The sequence below is a fragment of the Archocentrus centrarchus genome, chromosome 1 (genome assembly GCF_007364275.1).
Source record: "Archocentrus centrarchus isolate MPI-CPG fArcCen1 chromosome 1, fArcCen1, whole genome shotgun sequence".
Classification (NCBI taxonomy): domain Eukaryota; kingdom Metazoa; phylum Chordata; class Actinopteri; order Cichliformes; family Cichlidae; genus Archocentrus; species Archocentrus centrarchus.
In genome coordinates this window covers 16,662,914-16,685,387 of record NC_044346.1, presented here as the reverse complement: position 1 = coordinate 16,685,387, position 22,474 = coordinate 16,662,914, and the positions used below count along the sequence as shown (strand labels likewise).

At 40.3% G+C, this 22,474-nt stretch overlaps 1 protein-coding gene across 1 annotated transcript; it reads right to left on the bottom strand.

Moving 5' to 3' along the window:
* Positions 1–8,632: 8,632 nt before the first annotated feature.
* LOC115781631 (arachidonate 12-lipoxygenase, 12R-type-like) lies at positions 8,633–19,765 on the bottom strand. Its single transcript, XM_030731399.1, has 15 exons — positions 19,706–19,765; positions 19,351–19,528; positions 18,886–19,090; positions 18,664–18,745; positions 18,309–18,431; positions 18,109–18,212; positions 17,525–17,691; positions 17,241–17,384; positions 16,451–16,654; positions 16,165–16,251; positions 15,899–16,068; positions 13,335–13,456; positions 10,101–10,201; positions 9,446–9,616; positions 8,633–9,265 (listed from the first exon to the last, which is right to left on the bottom strand). The coding sequence occupies exons 2-15, from the start codon at positions 19,501–19,503 to the stop codon at positions 9,086–9,088; spliced, it is 2,013 nt and encodes a 670-aa protein (XP_030587259.1). The 5' UTR covers positions 19,504–19,528; positions 19,706–19,765; the 3' UTR covers positions 8,633–9,085.
* Between the last annotated feature and the right edge of the window lie 2,709 nt (positions 19,766–22,474).

Here is a 22,474-nt window from a genome sequence, read left to right as displayed (position 1 = left end):
CCTTAAAAACAACCTTAATAGTTTGAAAAGGGACCCTGAATTTGTTAAGAAGAAGAAAAGAGATGGATATTTTAATAAACATAAAACCATTAAACAGTTACCTCTGAGGCTGAAAAATGGCAGTTTCAAAAAGGGCTACTTGTAGCTGTTTCCAAAAGTGAGTCAATCTCCAAAGATTCAGTGTTAAAATGCACAACTTTACAGCCTTTAAAAAAAAAAAAAAAAAAAGTTTGGTCTCTGCAGCTAATTTACAACCTAATGGCACATTTCAGGGTGTCGAGGGTGTTTTTTTTTTTTAAACACATGCATTTTAAGGATATTAAAGTTCTGCAAAATCATCAGATGTGGACACTTTGACTAAGAGGTAAGTGCCGAACACCAACTACCCGCAGTAATTGCTGCATTCTGCTATGTTTCAGCTTCTCTAATTTGAGTCACTGAACTTGACCCTTCGATTGTGTTTGTGTTGTGTGTGCCGTTGAGAGTGTTTTTAATGGAGTTCTCTGACAAATAATCGGACTCGCTGTGCAGAACTGTGCTAACAGCCTGTCTAAAAAGTCTGGGCTCCAGTTGTGGTAAGTGATATTTTTGTATTTCATTGGTGTGTTACTCACCACTAATCAGTAAGTTTATACATCTTTATGATCCTCCCATATAGTCTATGGATTGCTAAACAAGCTTAGCATTCCATTCTCTCTCTACAAATATCACTTTAGGCTTCAAAAGACCGAGATACTGACATTTATAATCCAGGCTTTAAAAGATTTAAGCCAACAGGCAACATCAAAGTGGCTCTCTTTTATATAGAGGCCATGACCTCCATGTTGTTGGCATTGTAATGTATACAGGCACAGAGTACTGGCTACAGGTCTATCAACAGCAGGTTATACCATTAAAATGAAAATATTGATGCTCCAGTGAAAAAAAAAAAAAGAAAAAGGAATGTGACAATTTGATGTACAGTTAAAATTCACATTTCATAAAGTTAGAATACAATAGTAAGTACTTAAGGAAGTTTGAAATGCATTTATTGTGATAGTTAAACTGTGGTAAGAGTGACAGATCATTGAAGGTGGGGGTGGGATTACAACAGAGATGCTGCTCTGAGCCCCTTCTTGTTTGCAATGATGGAGGAATGCACTGCAAAGAAGAGGAATGCAAGTCAGTAGGAGCAAGACAGAATACATATGTGTGAATGAGAGGGAGACAGTTGTAACAGTGAAGCTGCAAGGAGCACAGGTAGTGAAGATGGATGAGTTTAAATACCTGGGGTCAGCCATCCAAAGTAACAAACAGCACACGACAGCGGTGAAGAAGAGAGTGCAGGTAGGGTGGAGTGGGTGGACATGAGTGTCGGGGGTGATTTGTGACAGGATAGCAGCAAGAGTGACAGTGAAGGTTTATAAGATGTTAGTGACAAAAAGACAGGAGGCCAAGCTGGAGGTGGCAGAGTTGAGGATGCTGAGATTTTCATTAGGAATGACCAGGATGGTCAGGATTAGAAATGAGTATATCAGAGGGACAGCTCAGGTTGAGTGGTTTAGAAATGTGCAGAGGAGAGCTAGTGAATAAATTGGATGTAGGATGTCAAAGATGGAGCTGCCAGGCAGGAGGAAAAGAGAAAGACTACAGAGAAGGTTCACGGGTGTAGTGAAGAAGGGCATGCAGAGAGCTGGTGTGACAGAAGAGGATGCCAGGGACAGGATGAGATGGACCTGCTGAGGCCACCCCTAAGGGAGCTGCTGAAGGAAGAAGAAGAAGAAGAAATACAACAGTAATGAAGTTTGAAATGCATTTATTATGATTCTTTCACACAATGTGTTTTGCTGAGGAACAAACAAAACTGTGTTTGCGTAGGGTAAAAACTCAGTATGGCACCTTTAATATAATGATGTCCCAGAATTTCAGACTATGTTGGATAAAATGATCAAAGCATAAGCTCACAACACTTTCATAACAAGATCCAATTACTGTTGCAGGTCACAAACATCTGTCTGGAATCAGTTTGTTTACTTTCTTGCTAGCCACTTTGCTTGGCGTACTATTTAACTTGGGAATTATTTTTGTAAAACAGGAATAATGTAAATGTTTTAATATTTATTCACCAGATTAAAATCTTTCAAGATTCAATGCAAAAATTAAAGGATTGGCATTTGATTAATCTGATGCAGCAGTTGTTGTTTTTTTTTTGTTGTGTGTTGTTGGTTTTTTTTTTGAGAAATAAGATGTTAAAATGATGCAGCTGAGATTACAATAACTTGCATGCCACATGACAAAATTAATTTTAGATGAAAAGGGGAAAAAGTGTTCTTTCTTTGATGGAGCAACTAGTTAATCAGCAGGCGGCTAAGAGGAAGGCAGAAGGACATGTGCTTTGATTTAATACTCAAATCCCCACAGGCACTGAAAAGATATATTCTCATTTTTATAATACAGCCAAAAAATGGCATCATATCTTAGTTAATGGACTTTTTTATTTAGTTTTTTTGCCTTCGTGGTTACTGCTTAATTTTGTTACATTGTTTCACAAGTTTCCCTTATGTATTCTTAGTTAGTTTTTAGTGGTTTCAGACTTTGGTTCTCCCTGTGTTTTCCCGTCAGTGTCCCTCCCTTTGTGTAAAGTCTCTGTGTGTTCTGTCTCATGTGTGGTGTCAACTTTGGGTTCTTTCCCTGCCTTCTCACTCCTGTTTATTTGCCAGTCTCGTGTCCTGTGTGCCGTGTGTCCCGCTTTGCTTCCCCTGTTGTTCCGTTTATGTCATTCTGTTCACCTGTTCTCCCAGCTGTTCCACTTCCCTGTTATCCCTCTGTGTATTTATTGCCTCACTCTCCCTTTGTCCCTGTCAGAGCATCAGGTTTTCCTCCCCTTCGTGTCTGTCAGTTTCCTTGTCTCCTCAGCTCCCAGTATTTAGCACGTATTTCCAGTTAGTTACGAATAGTTCTAGCTTCTGTTCCCTTTTGTATTTTGTTCCACTATGACAGCTGGGGTGGACACCCTCCCCTACCCCATCCCCTGCGACCCTGAACAGGATAAGCTGAAGAGAATGGATGGATGGATGGATGGATGGACGGATGGATGGATGGATGGATGGATAGATAGTTATGTCAGTTTTCAGCCTAATAAAGGCTCGCATTAAGTTCACCCCTGCCTGCCACCTGTGTGTCTGCTCTTGGGTCCTCATTCCTCACACTTCACTACACATGACAGTTAGTTCTCACAATGAAGTAAAGTGGATCAATTTACTTTGTTATAAGCACTCGGTATTCTATGGTAAGTGGCCATAGAAAACTGTAATCACAATAAGCAGCAGTGGAAAATGTTTCCACCTTCACTCCCTGCATTTTAATATTCCATTACATTATTATCATCATCACATAAATACAAAAAATTTTAATAATTGGTAGATGCACTAGCAGCAGTAACTGAAGCCACCTTGACCTTTTCACAAGTACAGAGTCGAAGCTCCGATTGTGTGCTAAATCTGGTGGACAACAGAAAATAGTTTGATGACCTTTAGAGGAACAGCTATCATGGATAATCTCCTTCAGGCTCAATAACTCACATACTCCCACCACCCAACAGCAAACTGCAATTTATTCAAATTTTTGTTTGCTCAAATAATGTCTGCGATTTCGATATTAGATCAATTAATCTTTCTGATCACTGACCCCGTTATGAGATATCTAAGGATCTTCATTTCACTTCTGGGCTGCTTATTTGGGGGCCAAAAGGGCAAACAAACAATTCTTTTATTGAGATAAACCACCAAGACACACAGAGATCCAGAGGGAAGTAGAAATAGCCAACACAAACACACATAGCGTGTGTATGTGTGTGTGTGTGTGTGTGTGTGTGTGTGTGTGTGTGTGTGTGTGTGTGTGTGTGTGTGTGTGTGTGTGTGTGTGTGTGAGGCATTGCTTCTCTCTTTTCTCACATGCTCCCACATAAAGCGATAGCGCACACAAGAAAAGAAAACCTGACTGAATGAAGGTGAAAGATCTTCGTAGATAGTGTTAGGCTTCTTGTGTGGAAATATTAAATCTACGAGTGCTTACATAACATTACAAAATCATGAATGAAGAGATACAACATGAAATTTAATCGAGAGAATGTTGATGTTTCATTTAAAGCTCAGCTGGTTGAATGAGTTCATGCTTAAAGGGACAGTTAAAGCTAAAATGTGCTAGTTGTCCAGTTCTGGTAATATCTTGAACTCACTGGCTTGTGATGCCAAAAGTGCAACAGCAGCAGCAGCAGCAAGAGGTGGGAAGTGGCGAAGGACAAATACTTTGTTACTGTAGGCTGAACGTAGGTAAACTGGGCCATCAGGTAAAATAGACCATTTAAAGTTTGAGTATCTCTTTAAAGGTTAACAGCCAGTGGCTCCAAATGATTTCAAACTGTCAACATTTAGCATTTGATTTCACTGATCTAAGATTGCTGAGGGAGGTGGGGCAATACAACATTTTGAGACTGCCTCACGAGTGGCCTGACTTATCAAATCTTACCTGTCACTAATAAGGTTGATGAATCAATGACAAACAAATGAACATGTAGATGTAATGATTCATAATACTTGTTAAGATGGACTGTGCCAGACTGATATTTTGCCAAAACAAGCCATTTTTTAAATGAAAAAAGCATTTTTATTTATTTATTTACTTTTTTAGTTACTGGCCCAATTTATCTCAATGTGTCAGATAAAATGTTTCACCCTCTAAGTGGAGTTTTAGCACATATTCTGATGCTTCCTCTTATTGAAAATGACAAGGTTTTGATATTCTATAGCATGTGTTATAAAGCTTTTCAACATTTTCCCTTCTAAGTGTCTTTGTATATGATGTGCATTTATGTGTGCTCAACTACATTTGCATGTGCATGCATGTTAGTATGAATATGTGCAAAACACAAACATGCACACACAAACAAAGTTGTACACGTGAGCGCTCACTCATTCAGAAAAGACAGGGAGGGAAATGTGGAAGTGACAGGTGAGATAGATGCTTAAGTAAAGTCATGTTAAACTGTTTGTTAAAGACAAATGTCAAAAAGAAAGGAACAGAGAAGTATATGGAGGAGAGGATGAGGCTGAGGAAGAAGTGATTGTATTTGTTTTGTTTTTTTTGATGGATATGTTTATGAAATTGATGTTTTAATGCAATTTACTTGCAAAGTTGTATTAATTGAATCTGATTTATGAGAAATGTCTCTGTTTCACTTTGCAGTTTTATTGGCATATTTTTTATCTGATCAGCTGGCCCCTTTTACCAGAATGCTGCTCATCTCAAAAAAAAGGGAGACAGCTGATGTTTCAAAAGCTGTAGGACCTAAACTATTACATTTTGTGCCTTCCTGACACCAAACCAATTTGAACGTTGATGGCAGGAGCAACAACACATAAAAGCAATCCTACTGGTGTATCCATCATCAGTGCTTATCGTACATGCACAGATGAAAAAGACAAAAAAACCATATAATTTATGCATCTTTCATAGCACTCAGGGGTTGAAGTGGGCCAGAGAAATTTGGGGCATTTTGGTGCAGGTGTCCATAAGTTGTGGGTACTTCAGCATCTAGCTAAGGCAATAGAAGAAGAGCGAGCATAAAGGGAGTAACGTTTTTTACGCAGCAGACACTTTCAAATGCTACATTTTTAACAGCAAACACACAAACTGTTTTTGTGCAGTTCGTCAAACAGTGTCAGACGGAGAAAAATGTAAGAGATGAGAGGACAGGAGAGGAAGAAGTGAGGTTATTGTTGAAGGTAAGGACTGTGCAGTGGCATTTAAAGGAAAATTTAACGCTTGCATGTAACACATACAACTGCTGCCCCCAGCCGGCTGGCAGTTGACTGTGAGACAGTTCCCAGCCAGTTTCCAGCCACAGTGAGTCCCCCTTCTTCTCCTGGGGTGTATCTTTTTTCCACTTTCAACATGCCCCTTTCATTCAAGACCTGGTAATTTCTTCAAAAAGAAAAAAAAAGAGAAAAAAGTTCACAACTTCCTCCTACTATCGGTCCAAGAGCGGATGTGGAGGTTATGTCTGTTAGTGGTACAATCAGTTTCACCATAATATGGTGAGCAAGGACGTGTGTGTGCCAACCAATGTTTTTATGACCACATCGACTTGTCAGTGGAGACACTATGACTGTTTCTCCATGATGTCTGCAGCTGTCCACCTCTGTAACTGAGTACACGCCCTGTCTTAGGAAATTACTCCGCATGTTGTTTGTGCTTCACTGTCCAAACCTTTTTCTTTTTCTGCAAAGCTAAAGCAGTTCCTTAGTGCAGTGCGTTGAACTTAGCTCATTTCACCTCTGTGATCTCTTGGAATTTCTGATACTAGCTGCAAAAATGAAACTAACTGACAACTCTGCATCATTAGTAACTGTAAGATTTTTTTTCCATCACATATTCTCTTATTTTTCTGAAACCAAATTGTGTGTTGTGTGACCAAGAAAAATTAACATAATAGTGCAGTTTTAAATAATAAACTGCACAGTGCACGTTACTGTAGTTAATACTCCTGCTAGAGGAAGCTAAATGTAAACATCAAAGGTAATGTGGCTCCTTATTGGCCACGAAAGGCAACTACAACACCTCTGAAAGATTCAGTGTCTTGTCAATAAATGGCCGCTATCCTGTAAACTGACACTGTAACCAGTGAAATGGTGAAGCATGAAAATGAAAATGATCTAAAAGGAAAGTCTAGACTAAAGTAAAAGAATTTCCTTCTGGTGTGTTGGTTGATGTATTGCAGCTGGGAACCCATACGGAACCAAGCTGTTGGTGAACATCTGTCTCTCTGCTCTACCTCATGATAACACAGCTATAGGCCAATGGCTTGATTTATAAAAAACTGCAAGATGTTTCTACCAGTGTCCCATCGCCTCTTCAGAGCCCAGTTTGCTCTATTTTCTCAAAGTTGTTGAGAACATTCCTAACAACTTTGGTTTTAAAAGAACCAGCAACAAGAATTAAAGCCAGTGTTACCTTCTGGTGCAACATACAGCACTCATCTCTTCTCAACTTCAGCTCTTCATCCCAGGTTTACTCGCCAAGACGACAATCGCCATCTGACATTAGTTTTTCTGTTCTTTTATGTTTGCTGCCCCCCTCAAAAAAACTTTGCTAAATAAACAGTACAATACGCTGTAATAGTCAAGTGCAGGCACACAAACCTGTTTCTCTGTTTGTCCTCTGAACAAGTCTATCACGTTGCTACACGCAAAAGTTCTAGATGTCTCCCTGCAGGGACTTCAATTTACCCTTACAGGGAAACCATAAATCTTAAGGTAACAGAGGAAGAATTTTTTTTGTTTTTTTTGTCAACCTCAAACAGCACCAGCTTTCCAGAGGAGATAAGGCAGGGCAAAATGCTACATCCTCCGAACAGACAGAAAGTGAGACAGTCTGTGTGAGCAGATCCACAGGCTGGTGAAACTCAAGTACAGTTACAAATTGCAAATGCTCTTTTGTTAGAATGAACACAATTTCCTTCCACACAAAGTGGTGCTTCAGGATCAGATTTTGGCATAATGCATAATGCACAAGTGGATGGAACAAGTTTAGTGTCTTATTTTGAAAAAAGGACAGTTGCCATGACAGAAGAGGATGCCAGGGGTAGGTGAGATGGAGGCAGATGATCTGGTATTGAGACCCCCTAAAAGGAGCAGCTGAAAGAAAGTCTTCTTCCAAATCACATACAGTAAATCACACCGATGTCTGCCACATGATTTTAGTGCAAATTTTATTTTTAAATGCAGACAAAAATATATTCACTGATGCAACTTTGTTCCTATAAAATACTTAGCAGGCATGATTACATATCCATGATTCATATCAGTTATCATTATGTTGCATACTGTACATTGTACAGAACTCAGATGTGGTCTATTTATGCCACTAACACACACACACCTGCTGAAGTTCAAACCAATCATCAGAATGGGGAAGAAAGGTGATTTGAGTAACTCTGAACACAGTTGCTGGTGCTAGACATGGTGGTCTAAGTATTTCAGTACTGTAGATCTACTGGGATTTTCCCATACAACCATCTCTAAGGTTTACAGAGAATAGTTTGAAAAAGAGAAGGCAAGGGCTCTTTTAGAAACCTGAATACGGTGGCGTTTGTGAGTTTGAGTGGACTGCAACAGTTTAAACTGGCTATCATTTTAATTTATTTCATTGCTGGCTACAGGTTTAATTATCTGGGCCCATAGGATATCGTTTGAGTTGACATTTGTTATTCTTAATGCATTTATGAGCTTGAGTGAAACATACAAGTGAACACCTGAAATCTATTTTATATGTAAATGTTCCATTTTTTTTCTTTTTTTTTTTGCCTCTAAACCAGTTTATTTATTCACTATTCTTAATATTCTACGTGGATTGGTTGATGCATGTTGTGGTACACCAAAGGGAAATTTTGTTAAGTTCATTAGAGAAACCTCAGGTTCTTAGAAGATTTAAAAGAACTCAGGTTAGCCACCTCTCACTATAGCCACATGTGCTAGAGAGGCACTACATGGGAGTAACACAGTATTTTTATTCCTTATTGAAGCTTTATTAAGATGTTAAAACAAAAAAAAAAAAAAAAAAAAGATGTTAAAACAAGTATCTGAGACAATCCTAAGCGTAATCGCAGATGTGTTTATTTTTTTGTTAAATCTGTTAAATGAAGATATTCAAATCAGTTTTGATTAAAACATTAAAATAATGAAAATATAAGCTATGATTTTTTTTTTCTTTAGCAAAAATGTACAATAATGTTTAGCAATGTTTAATTTTAACTGGCTCAGAACAGACTCACAAAGAAATCAGTCTCTAACTCAGTCCATCAATGCAAGGCAAACAGCTAAAATACAGTTACGGGGAAGAAATATCTTGAATTGATTATTGTGTTGAGACATAATTAAGCATAAAACAATAGTCCAGTGATGGCAGATAATACAGAAAAGCCAAAAACTTTTGCTTAAAATTCACAGATCAGTTTACAATGATCAGAAACAGCAAGTTCTTTCCCTGCTCTCTTTTGAAGAGGAAGTTGAATTTTGCCCACAGCTGAGGAAGTCTGTCCTCTTAATACTCAAATTGCCACACTATTTTCTACCTCTGATGGATCCATGTATGTGTATGGCACCTTCAAGCTCTTGTTTCTGGCTTTGATGGCTACACTTAACTCGTGAAGCTCCCTCTGAAAATCCTTTATTATCTTGCGGGGAATCTTTTCAGTGAAATGGTCCTCCGGGTACTGGCCAAGAGGGACCTGACAAGAACAATCATACCTTAGTTTTTCCTTCAACTAACACACATTTATTTATCAAATTGATCAATTTATCAACTTATTTATCGACATTATCATACACAATTGTAGCTTTTTTTAAAGATCATAATGTCTTCACAAAACTTCAATGCAAACATTCTTAATGAAATATTTTCTTCTTACAAAGTCACTGGACTGCTTGCTGAGTAGCCACACGACAGCCATGCCCTGAACTGTTACATTGACATCAGGGAAGGTTGACAGCATCGTGGCCTCACTTGTTGTCCCCTTTTTGGTCGGTGGTGGAAGTTGCAGGGAGATGGGAGTGTTGGGCATCCAGCCACCATAGTCATACTGCATTTAATAAACAAACAAAGCATAACTGATTCATAAGCTCAGTGATCAGGGTTTCAATTCCTTCTTTGATTTTTAGTATTATTGTTGCTGTCTTGCTATTTTAAAATTATTTACCCCTCACTTTCCCTTTGCATGACCACGAGTTTCAAAATTTTCATTCACCCACACACACACACACACACCCTACTCCCAGATGAATGGCAATAACGTTGGTGTTCCTCAAAATAACACCGTATTTATGCCAAGTTTGAAAATGAATGCTTGCAAAACAAATGCGATTCCCTCCAGAATCAGCTATACTTAGTATTCACTGCTAATTAGCAACTGTTTTACATGTTCACATATGGGACTATGATCATAGATATCATTATACCTGTTAAATATAAGGACATTGGAATACAGCATTACAGAGCTGTTCAGCATCATGTGTTTCTCCAGCTCAGGTTGAAAATAAGCTACAAAAACCTCATCAAGGACTCACCTGTCCACAGTTCACAGCTGCGTGCTGGGCTGAGCAAATGAAGATCACCATAGTGACAAACTTGACCAGCTCAGTCACACTGGTAAATCTCTGAGGAATTCCTGTTAATTGAAAAGGAGTAACATCATTACATACAGGTGACCAAATGAAAGTCAGACTTATGGTAAATGGACTAGTGCTTATATAGTGCTTTTCTTTTTTTTTTTTTTTTTTTTTTTTTTTTAGCCTGTCATGTCTGGTAGATCTTGCAAGCAGAACTGTGATCTGAATGCGTTGTTGTGCCAAACATATTTGCTATTTCAAGATGAGCTCTATAGGTTCTCAATAGGCTCTTCTTGTTGTTGTTTTAACCCTTTATTTTATTTATCTGAGTTATTTTTCCACATACTATGTAACAGCCAGAGCTGACAGGCTGAAGAAGAGGAAAATAAAGAGAAGAAAAAGGGAGAGAGAAAGGGAGCAAAAAAAAAAAAAAGGGGAAAGAGCACAAGTCTATTAATCAGATACTTCATCACTTTAACATATAAAAAAATACTATCAATACTTGCAAAAATAAATTTGTGTGTGAAAAACAAAACTAACAAAGCATGTTACGCACACCAACAATTTTGTTGAGTTGTGATTGAGTGGGCGTTTGTGTCTGTGTCATGTTTGTGTCTGTGTCATGGAACGTACTTACCAATGAGGGCAAAGCGCTGCAGCTCCACCCATCAGAAGCCAGAGGCAGGTACGGAAAGCCCCCAGAACCCCAGGCCACCAGCAGCCCACCAAGGGCCAGGAAGACCCCCGGCCACTCAGTCCAAAGACAACCGCACACCTACCCCAGCAGACGGGAGAGGGTGGTCTCAGACGGAGCCCCCCCAGTCGAGGAGCGAGGGCTCCAGGGAACCCAAGGCGATGAGAAGCCAGCCCCCCCCCAGCGGCCAGCCCCCTGCACTGGCCGGCGGCAGGGCTCCCGGGCCCACGGCACCCAAGGACCCGCCCGACCCTCCACAGAGCCCCCCCCCACGCCGAAGAAGCCAACGCAGCCCCGCACCGCACCACCAAGGGGGGCAGGCCAGTACCCACGCCAGAACACCCAGCCCCACCCAGGAACCCCGAGGCACCCCCATCCCAGGGGGGTAGGGGGGGGGAGGCAACCAGCAAGGAGCGGCCAGGAGGCAAGGCACAAGGCCCAGACCCAGGTCCAGCCATACATACAAACACACCCAGACACCCGTGTACACATTTATACACAGATACTCATACATGCCCATACATACTTACCCACACACAGATATGCCATACATACACATTCACTCACCCACCCATACTCACGGAGACGGTGACAAATACACAAAGACACACATTCATCCATAGCTACCCACCCTCTGAAGGCGGGGCAAGTGGAAACCACCCCAGGGCCAACAGCGACCCCAGGACGCCACCAGCCCGGTCCCCAAGGAACCACCCGACCCCTACCCCGGGCGAGACGCAAGAAATCGGGGTGTAAGATGACCCATCCACCCCTCCTCCTCCCCAACTTGTAGGTCTATGTGTTAATGTTTGTGAGTGAATGAGGTGTATAGGGTGCAGTTAAAATTGAGGGGACAGTTATGCCACAAGCGCCAACTGTTGGTCGTCAGCGCTTGCCCACACTGCCCCCCCAAAACCCTCCATGTCTAAAGTGCAAATAAAATTTGGAGACAGACAGTGACGAGGATCCGAGTGGGGCCACCTCAGCGGCCCATCTCATCAACCTCTGAGTAACATGCCTGCCCCAAAGGTCCTATGTGTATCAGGGTGTAAGTGTGTATGTGTTGTGAGTTATAATGACTAAAGTGCAATTAAAACGGAGAGGCAAGTGGTGGTGCAGCTCTCCACGTGGCCTCTCCATCCTACATCTGTGAGTGATGTGTATTCTGTGTGTGTGTGTGTGTGTGTTTGTGTATGGGGAGGGGGAGGGGGGGGGGGGGCATATGACCAGGAAAAATCCTGGAAGAAGAGAGCCAGCTAGCCGCTGGCTCAATAGGCACCCCGACCTCCCACACCCCAGCACAGGGCAGGGGGAGGTGAGCCCGGGGCCGCGGTGACAGCATCCCGGAGCACTGCAGCACCCGAGGTTGGCGCCCTCGCCCCCACCGCAGAGGGCGGCCCGCTCCTCCTAGATGCCCATTCACTCAACAATAGACACAAACAGGCGACAGGACATACTGGCCTGGGCATGGAAATGCAGTGCCCAGTCCCCCCCAACCACCCCACCGCGGCCCCATCCCCCACCCCACCCCCCTGCAATGCAGGCACCCCAGGGCCCCAAAAGCGTAGACCGGACATCCCGACGTCAGGCCAACCCACCCCCCCCGGCGGCGCGGCCGGGACAGCAGCGGCCCCCCCCGCGCCAGGGGGGGCCCACCGGGAGCCGGCGCGGCCCCAGTGCCGGGGCCCCAGACCCCAGCCCCCAAGCCATACAGGGAAGACCAGCCAACCGACCGAGGGCCGGCACCACCCCCCCAAGCACCCCGCCCACACCCCAGGACCGAAGGCAGCACCATCCAAGCCCCCACCACCATCAACCAGGACAGGCACACAGACATCACCAGAAGGTCGCCCCAGGACCCCAGCCCCAGGAGGCTACCAGCTACCCAGGCCTTTTATAGTGCTTTTCTACTCTGACTGAGCACTCAAAGCGCTTAGACAACACATTTGCATTCACCCATTCATACAAGCACTTCCATGTGTATCTAAGCTAAGTGCTTCCTGTCTAATATTCACACAAATTCATACAATGCTTGTGTCGGAGAGCAACTTGGGGTTCAGTATCTTGCCCAAGGATACTTCCATGTGTATCTAAGCTAAGTGGCATGTAGCCTGGAGCAGCCAGGAATCGAACGGCCAACCTTCCGATTAGTAGGTGACCTGCTCCTCCTGAGCCACAGCCACCCCATTATGCCCGCTTACAATGATACAGTCAATATGTACTTAGTTTTTCACACTGCTTCTGCATTTTGGCTTAATTTTTGTTCAATGAAAAAATGATATTGTGTAATGTGTCATGTGCTGTCATTCATGTCAGGTTGTATTTAACTCATTTACCTGTTAACAACCATTATCATCATAGTTACTATTATTTTAATCATATCCTTATACCTTAAACCTTAGAAATGAAAGAAGGTGTACTTTCTGTTTTCCATGACTGCATATAGAGTGGATAAATCACCATTATCATCATAAAGACAGATATGCTTTAAAGCCCACCTGTGCCTGCTTGAGAAAGGAACCCATGTTCAAAAATTTCCAAAATCCACTTCTGAAGTTCAGAGTCCCGCTCAACCTCACTGTCGGCCTTGTAGTAGTAGCTGAGAATTCCCTCCACAAACCTTTGAGAAATGGAGTAAAACATGCTTTCATTATAGAGTAGTATACAAACGACTACTTACTTTTCTTTTTCCTTTAGCTACAGGTGAAGAATGATGGTAAACTAGGCAGGATTAGATCGGTTCCTTGCCCTGATTCAGTGTATTAACCCCTCAGTCATGATAACTCCCCACACATACTGTATCTAATTTAACTTAGTGAAGGTAGGTTTCTCTAAGTATTAGACTTGCTCCTCTTTTAAGAGCAGCACTACAAAGCTCATCCACCACTTTTGGTTTTGACTGCGTTTTAACATGACATCAATACAGATTCAGTAAATAACTGACGATTGTTTAATAAAGTCAAGGCAGGCTGTACTCGATAATCTTTCATCTGAGTTTCTAAGGGACCCAGTGCGTTAGATTTTAAAACTTCCTGTGGCGACAGCGATTGGTATACAAAGGCACACAAGGGAAGTTTCAACATAAACTGTCAAAGGAAAGGAGATTACTTTTTTTTTTTTTTTTTGCATTTCTTGTATCAGGATACTCTTGAAAAAGATTTGAGGCCTCATAGGTTTTACTTCTTGGCCAGTAAATGTTAAGAAATCGAGAGTCAGACCAATTGAAGAATCTGATGCAAAGAAAATGTTGGCAAAGACCAGAAGAAGGGGTGTAACGCAAGTGAGGGGTTAGGGATTTCTTCAGGTGTTACGTTAGAGATTTGAAGCGATATTAATGAGGATGAAACAGATCAGCCAGCCAGCTGAAAAATAACTTAATTAAAATCCTTCAGATGTAAAAGCTTCCCCAAAATGTGTTGATGTTTTGATTTGGTCATAATGAATTACTGGAGTATTTGCTTTCTCAGATATCATTTAACATTAACTCATTTGAGACACACACTGTGTAAAGAGCTTAAAAACGGTGTACTCCATAAATTTTAAATACATTATATGTATTCATCAAAGGCAGTGCGGTGGCGTGGTGGGTTAGCACTGCTGCCTCACAGCAGGAATCCACAGGCCAGCTGGGCCCTTTCTGTGGGGAGCTTCCATGTTTTCCGTTTGTCTGCGTGGGTTCTCTCTGGGTACCCCGGCTTCTTCCCACAGTCCAAAGACATGCATGGGATAAGTTAACTTCCAATTTTAACTAGCCATATATGTGAATGTGAGTGTGAATGGTTGTCTGTCTCTGTGTATTAGCCCTGTGATAGACTAGTGACCTGTCCAGGGATGGGTGTACCCTGCCTCTCGCCCTATGACGAGCTGGGATAGGCTCCAGCACCCCCCAAGACAAGCAGAAGAAAATAGGTGGATGAATATATCAATTAGTTATATCTAATATAACAGATCCTAATTAGATGGTTGTTTGCAGAAGAGCATGGCAAAGTATCATCTAACAGGATACAAGTGGTACACAACATTTGGGGCAAATGGATATTTCAAGCTATCACATTACTATATTTGGTATTTCATGAAGTTCTTCCTTCATCATTTTGTGCATGCAAAATTTATCAGCCCTGAGAATCTTATATCAACAACACCATGGTGGTATTTCTTGACCCACCCTAACCTAGCTGAAGAAGTTGTTACCTAATGTCTTCATTTATTTAAATGACACTTTACAACCCAGACCAATACTCTTAGGACTAGTGATTCTTGTGAGTGTGTCTATAAAATGACATATATGACCTTTGGGTGAAGACCCATTAGGTGATCATTGTGCGTATTCAATTGCACTGACTCATGTACAGTGTAAGCTCATCAGTCCTTCAGCTGGATGAGCTAAAAATGACAGGAAAAAACATGATAATTTTCTTTAGTTTTAGTGTTTATTTGGTCAAGTTTGATCAATGAAATTAGTGTGAGGGGGCTTTGGTGCATTTGTTTATTGAGACTCAAATGTGCTACATTACTGTTTTTCAATTGATTTCACAAAATATTCAAGAAATCAAGAATCAAGAATCAATACAATTGATTTCACAAAATATTCAATTTAAGAAAACTCAAAACTCAAAGCTAGTTTTTCACTAATAAAAATTTTCACTAATAACAATTAAGAGCAAAACCGCACTGAAAACTGACAACAAAATTTGAAAATAAAATAACTAAAATAAAAAACTAAAACAATAAACAGCACTATGACCTAGTGAGCTGGGAATATGTCTCTTACACAAGGGCCTCTTAATCTCAAGAGTTTCACTTCCAGGTTGAATAAAGGTTAAAAAACATATTTCTTTTGATTATTAAGCTGATTTATTTTTTTATGAGGATAAAAACTGGATGGAGTTATGGTTTACTGATTATTATTTGAGTTGGGAGTTAGTGGCGGTGATGTTTCCCATTACTGAGGGCTGTTTTGTAAGTAATGGATTTTGTATTATTTCAATACTTTGAACTGCAACATCATTGACATCATAACAGTTAGGATTATAAAACTGAAAAGAAGCAGTTTGTTTGGTACCTGTGGATGATATCCCAAACCTTTAGCCCATCATCTCTGTAGTAGAAGTTTGGCACAGTCTCCAGGCCACGTTCAGCAATGTCTTCTGGTATACAGAGGGAGCTGTAGGTTATTGAGGACAATGACCTCTTCAGGGCTGTAATCATGCCCTCTCCACCAGATGCTGCAAACTAGAGAACAGGCAGCTCACAGTTAAAGACAAATGTACATGACAAGGAGAAAGAAAGCATTCTTTAGGTAAAGGTGTAGTGCTGGTCTCTTCATACCTGAGTGAAAGATCCAGTCTTAGAAATGAGAAGATTTCGAGCTAAGTAGTTGATCTGCAGAGTGTAGCGTGTGTGAGGTTTGAGAAGCTGAGGGAAAGCAACACAATAATTCATTAGATTTTCTGTACACTATTTTACATAGTACTTATCTTGAGCTTTAAATTCTGATGTGGTATTTATGTGTTTTGCTTTTTTTGCTGAGGCACACTGCTGAACAATCACCTGTCCTTTGTGGACAAATTGATAAGAAAGTCAGAAATACTGTGTTTCAGCAAACTTCAGTTACCTTGTACAGAGGATGAACCATGGGCACGTTGCGCAGCAGTGACACTGCAAAAACTTCAGCCAGCAAGTGTGTGCGCAGCAGGTGAACATTGAGTTGATGCTCGCTGAATTCGGCACTTCTCACAAAAATCTTTGCGATCAACCAGTCGTACTCAGAATCAGTAGGAAGGAAGATTGGATTGTCATCTGATGGAGTCTGCTTCAGCTGTAGAAGGAAAGGGCGAAATGGGTCATTTGGTGCAGAAAATCCATGCAGGTACTGGTCAGTACTGATGAATTTTCTGTTACTCTTGTTTGTTTGCCAAGTTTATCTTTTCAGTTTGATACTCTGATGTTACCTTATGGGCAGTTTCCACTGAATCCTTTCTAATGGAGGGCAGTTCTTCAGAACAGCTTTACATATTGCTTCTTATTAGCATGTTTTCACTGATGGTATCTGTGTTTACTCAGTAAATATGCTGCATCTGTTCGTCTCTTCTTCCAGACTTGTACAGACTGTACTGTAAAGTCTGATTGTGATTTGGGGGTTCATAATTGAAACTGACTTGATTCATGTACTTGTCAGACTCTACTTTCAGCAAAGTGGACATGGTTATAGAATGAACTTTTCCATAAGGCTAAGGCTGAGGTAGAGTGGGAAAAAAAACCCCATAGCTGATGTCCAGTTACAGAACCAGCTATGATAGCTGCTACCAACTGCTTAACACAATAACAAGGGGGATTATCGGTACTGTAATTACTTATAGCCACTTTAATCAATTTTCTAACTTAAAGCTTAGTGTCTAAATTACCTGAATAGCAATCGGCATTAGTTTATCATCAGAAGCTTTGTGGAGCAGGACGAGAGGCGCCATCAAGTACTGCTTCTTCCCATTGATGGTGTTTGTTTTCAGTCCATCCAAACGCTTGTAGTCACACAGGAATATGTTTCCTTTCTGATGAAAGTTCAGAATATTGCAACAGTCTGGATATGACCCGTGCTCAGTGAATGTGTAAGTGCAATTATTTGATCAAATATTACAAAGATCAAGTACTTGACTCAAGAAAGGTTTCTCTACTTTTGTGAGACAGTCACCTTCATTTCATCTGCCAGGCTACACCGACCGTGGGGGAACACCATGTCATCAGTGACAGGGAAGTTACTGGGCAGGGCTGTACAACGCTGGATCAACATGGGGTTGGCACCATTTAGAAACTGGTAGCCAAAGAAATCATCCTCTCTCCAATGGTCTTGAACATATTCTGCAAAAAAAAAAATGTAATTCATTTAAATTCATAATTTTTTTTAAACTGTAGGCTACAAAAATCTGCTCAATTTATGAATTTGTGTCAGAAGTTTGGTGTCTGAGACAGTCCAAGTCTTATGTCAAATGAATAAGAAAATTGTAAGATCTTCCAGTAAATGTACTGATACATGTTCATTGCAGCACCTGCCATAACATAAAATGGGTCTTCACATTTTTTTAAGATAATGTTTTTAAAATAAATAAAGACATACAGTACATACACAGAAATATATATTTCACAGAAAACATAACATACTGTACAAGTCATTATTCTAACAGCTTGTTATAGGAATACATTTAGAGTAGCAGATAAATACATGGTGTTATGCATAAAGCATAAGCACTCCATTATGCTACAATGTGAGTACAGTACCTGATATGGCAGTCTTTTTGCAGCAAAACACCCGACGGATGCTGTCAATATTATCCCACTTCTTCTTACAGTTATCCAGTCCCTTCAGTTTTAGCTCAGTCAGTCTGAAAAAGAAGAACACATTTGTCATTTGATCTTTATGATGTTTAATGTAGTTTTGATCGGTGAAGAAAGAAATATGTAGAATATTAGAACATCACCCCGTGGAAGCAGTGTAGAGAAACTCTGTGGTTTTGGTGAAGGAGAAGCGGACCTCACTTGGCAGTGAAAGTGGGTTCTCTGCCTTTATAGAGTGGGGCATTCCCTCTACATACACATCCCAACTGAGAAAACAATGAAACAGCAGAGTGATGAGGTTAATTTGATTATACAATAAATAAAATGTTTAAACTCTATTTAATAGTTTAATAAACTTTAATTAATCCCAGGACGCAATATATTGCAATGTTTAATTTATCCTTAAACGTAATGAATATTAAGATATTCAGTCATAGCTGGAGGATATTTATGTGCCAGTTTCAGGGGCTCAAGTGTGTAAAAGCTCTGAGCTCTCACCAATAGTCTTCCTTTCGCTGCTTAAGCTCCTGCTGTCGGCTCTCCCTGCCAAGATGATGGTTGTCTTCAAAGACTCTCAGAGCTAAATTAAAACAAAGTTTAAAATTGCTAATCAATATGGTACATTTGAAAATTGCTTTGGCCTCATTAGAGACTTTGTTTTACATCTATTGTAGCCTGTAAACACTGAACATGATTTAAGACGAGCGCATTTCCCCAAACCTTTTCCATCTTTGAAGCGGTACACCTTGCTGTCAGTGATCCAGCGATAGATGGGAAAGTTGTAGGTGTCTCCCTCAGGGGATTTCACCTCCACCTTGGCACAGAACCAAGCATCATCCGGGAACAGCGGGAGAGGCTGTTTGTCTAGTTCTATCAGCACAAGTTTTCCAAGGGAAGTGGAGCAGGACACAGTAAAACTTGATACCTAAAGAAATGATGTAATAGTTTGTACTGAACCATAACACACCAGCATACAATTGATCCTAGAATTCACTGTGTTTAATGAAGTGAAGTGCTTGCTGTGGCCATTTTTATAGTGATAGAGTTTAACTTGAATATAGAAGTCCATATTTTGTTGCTGTGAGTCGCAGTTAGTGATCCCTTTATTTTCCCCAAACAGGATTTCATGTGTGAATAATGTCATATAGGGAACCTGAGAAACATTTGATCATGGAGATGACTTACTGCTCCTCTGACGAAGGATGAAGCCCCTTTCAAGCTCATGAGCCACTTTCGATCGCTCTCCCCACCTGTGCCCACCAGCTTAATGAAGACATTGTTTAAAGTGGTGGAATTAAAACGATTGTCAGTGAATACAGTCACTTCATACGCCACCATTTTCCCTCTTGAATGTGATCAAATCCTGGTGGGAAAAGAATTAAAGTCACTTTCAGCACTGATTTGGATGATTAAACCTTTAAAATTGTGGTGTCATAATGAAGAGGACAATAACAAAAGGAATTTTAACAGACTGTGCTAAATGTAATTTTTTCAGTGACATAATTTCTAACTGAAATCCTCTGAAAAAAATCTCTCTTACCTTTGTCAGTGAGATGAAGAAGTCCCTTAGAATAACTGTTCTGTCAAAGTTGCCCCCACGATTTCTCTTCTTATTAACAGGATTTAGTGGGCGTGTCCAGTCAGTTGAATCACTTCATTCTTGTGATGACATGCTAGAGAATGTTGTGCAAATAATGAAGTCTGAAGGAAGCACCAATTTGTTCAAGGTAAACCAGCTCTGCCACTGTTAAATGTAGAACCATCACAGTCAATTTAATTTTGGGGCCATTTCTAAAGCAACAAACACTTCAATGAAAACAGTTTTGGAGGTCGAAATGTGTATAACATGATGGCAACCACAATATACATTATTGTGCAAAAGTCTCCTTCTCCCAAATTTGTTGCATTTTGCTCGGAAAATGGGAAGTAGGTGGAGCAATTTATTTAAACAGGAACATACATGATGAAACAAAAACTGATGGTACCTTTCTGCATTCTTATTTCAACTAATTTTGACAAGATCCCCAACACCACTGACTAAAATGCAACCCCAAACCATGACAGAGCCTCCATCATGTTTTACAGATGACTGTAAAATATGTACATGTACTCTGTACATTAACAATTTGAAACGAAAATTTCACATTTGAATTCATCACTCCATAAGACCTGTTGCCACTGATTTTATGTCCACTTCTTCTAAGTTGGCATACCTCAGAATTTTCTTGACTGCCGCCCTTCCACTGAGATCATTTCTGATTAAGCTTTTTGTGAGCTTCCAGATCTTCATCTGTTATAGATAGTTTTATCAGACCTGGCACTTCTTCTTTTGTCCTCCACTTGCTCAGTTTCTCAATTTTTTTTAAGGGCGCAATTCGCACCAGAGCACTTAAAAAAATTGCAGGAAAGTCTCTCTGGTTGGAAGGAAAATATAAAGAACCGAGTGGTGGCTCAAGACTTTTGCACAGCACTGTATAGCATGCCAAATGCATATAGAAGAATGTAAAGATATTTCACTTATAAATAACTGCTAATACTGGTTTTAAAATCACCAAGTGAGTTGCTGTGTTATTTTTTTTTGTACACAGGATGAGAGAGGCCCAGACATTAAACACATTTATTTAGTCGGAGTAATGTGCCTCTACATAGGATCATTTAATAATTAGCAGTTAATAATTAGATGTCTAAATGCAATATGATGTTTGTTCAGTTTTTTTTTTTAACTTCAATATGAGCTCAGAATTTACAGTATTTAAAATTTACAGCCTTTTCATTTGTCCCTTATGTTAAAGGCAAAGCCTCAGATCTGGGGGGAAGGGACAGTCAGGAGTCCAGTGTGTTTCAACTTGTTGATACAAACACATGGAAAATTAATCTTAACTAGATGTGCAGCAAACTGAGAATAAAAGGGTAAAAAGAAAGTTCCCCTGAAGAACTGTGAGAACTCATCAATTCAGATGACTTCAAACATCTTACACAGGCTTGTTCAGTTATTACTCAGAGAGTTGCCATACATGAGAAATAACATGTTTGCACAATAATCAGTTGAAACCACTGTGGTGTAATGTGTGCAGCACAATAGCTGATGTGTCAGGTACAACAAAGTAGGATCAAGATAAGATAAATGTGTCTGAACCCTCAGGTAATGCCAAGACTTGCTGTCTCTGTCACAAAGACCTAACACTCTACTGTACTCTGAGCAGCTGCTGTTGATAAAATGACTGTTAGCGCTACCCAACATGTTCTATATGTGGTGTGTTACTAATACTTTGTTACTCTAGTTTTTCTATATTACTACTGGCACATACGCCAGTATAAGGTACTACAGTCAGTAACAACACTAATAAAATTGTGACAACCTTAACAAAAACGAAACATCAGACTGAGGGATTAATAACACCCATCACCGATGGCAATATCGTCGCGCAATTAATGAAAATATAAAATAAATGTAGAAGTCAGGATAACATTACAGCCCCATTTCATGAATAGAAAACCCTTCAGCAGACATCTTATTACCTTTTGCAAAACTATTTTACCCTAATTTGGAGCCCTTGACCTAAACCTTTATCCAAACGTTTAGTAAGTAAGTAAAGTAAGTAAGTAAAAATATATTTGTATAGCACATTTCAGCGGCAAGGCAGTTCAAAGTGCTTTACAATCAATCAATCAATTACAATAAATCATGAAAACATCAAAATCATCACACAAAATCATTAAACCATCGAGCAGATACACATGATAATCATAGGGAGATGGTCAATTTGTAATAAGATATTTTATTTAGAGCAGCTTTCACCCGGATTTGTTTGTGGACTACTAATCAAAGGCAGCTCCAAACAGGTGGGTTTTCAGTCTTGATTTAAAGGAATTTAGTGTTTTGGCTGTTTTGCAGTTTTCTGGGAGTTTGTTCCAGATTAAAGGTGCATAACAACTGAAAGCTGCTTCTCCATGTTTGGTTCTGGTTCCGGGGATACAAAGTAGACTGGAACCAGAAGACCTGAGTGTTCTGGAAGGTTGATATGACGATAGTAAGTCTTTAATATATTGTGGTGCTAAACCGTTCAGCGATTTGTAAACTAATAGAAGTATTTTAAAGTCTATTCTCTGAACTACAGGTAGCCAGTGTAAGGACTTTAAAACCGGGGTGATGTGCTCTATTTTTCTAGTCTTGGTGAGAACATGAGCAGCAGCATTTTGGATTAGCTGCAGCTGTCTGATTGATTTTTTTGGCAGACCTGAGTTGCAATAATCAATGCGGCTAAAGATAAATGCATGGATGAGTTCCTCTAGATCTTGTTGAGACATT

Coding starts and splice junctions, on each gene's coding strand:
- LOC115781631 (XM_030731399.1), bottom strand. CDS start 19,503: ATGGTGGCGTATGAAGTGACTGTATTCACTGACAATCGTTTTAATTCC. Junction 16,655..17,240: donor TAATGCCGATTGCTATTCAG/GTAATTTAGACA, acceptor TTCCTTCTACAG/CTGAAGCAGACTCCATCAGA. Junction 9,617..10,100: donor CAGCTGTGAACTGTGGACAG/GTGAGTCCTTGA, acceptor TATTAAATGCAG/TATGACTATGGTGGCTGGAT.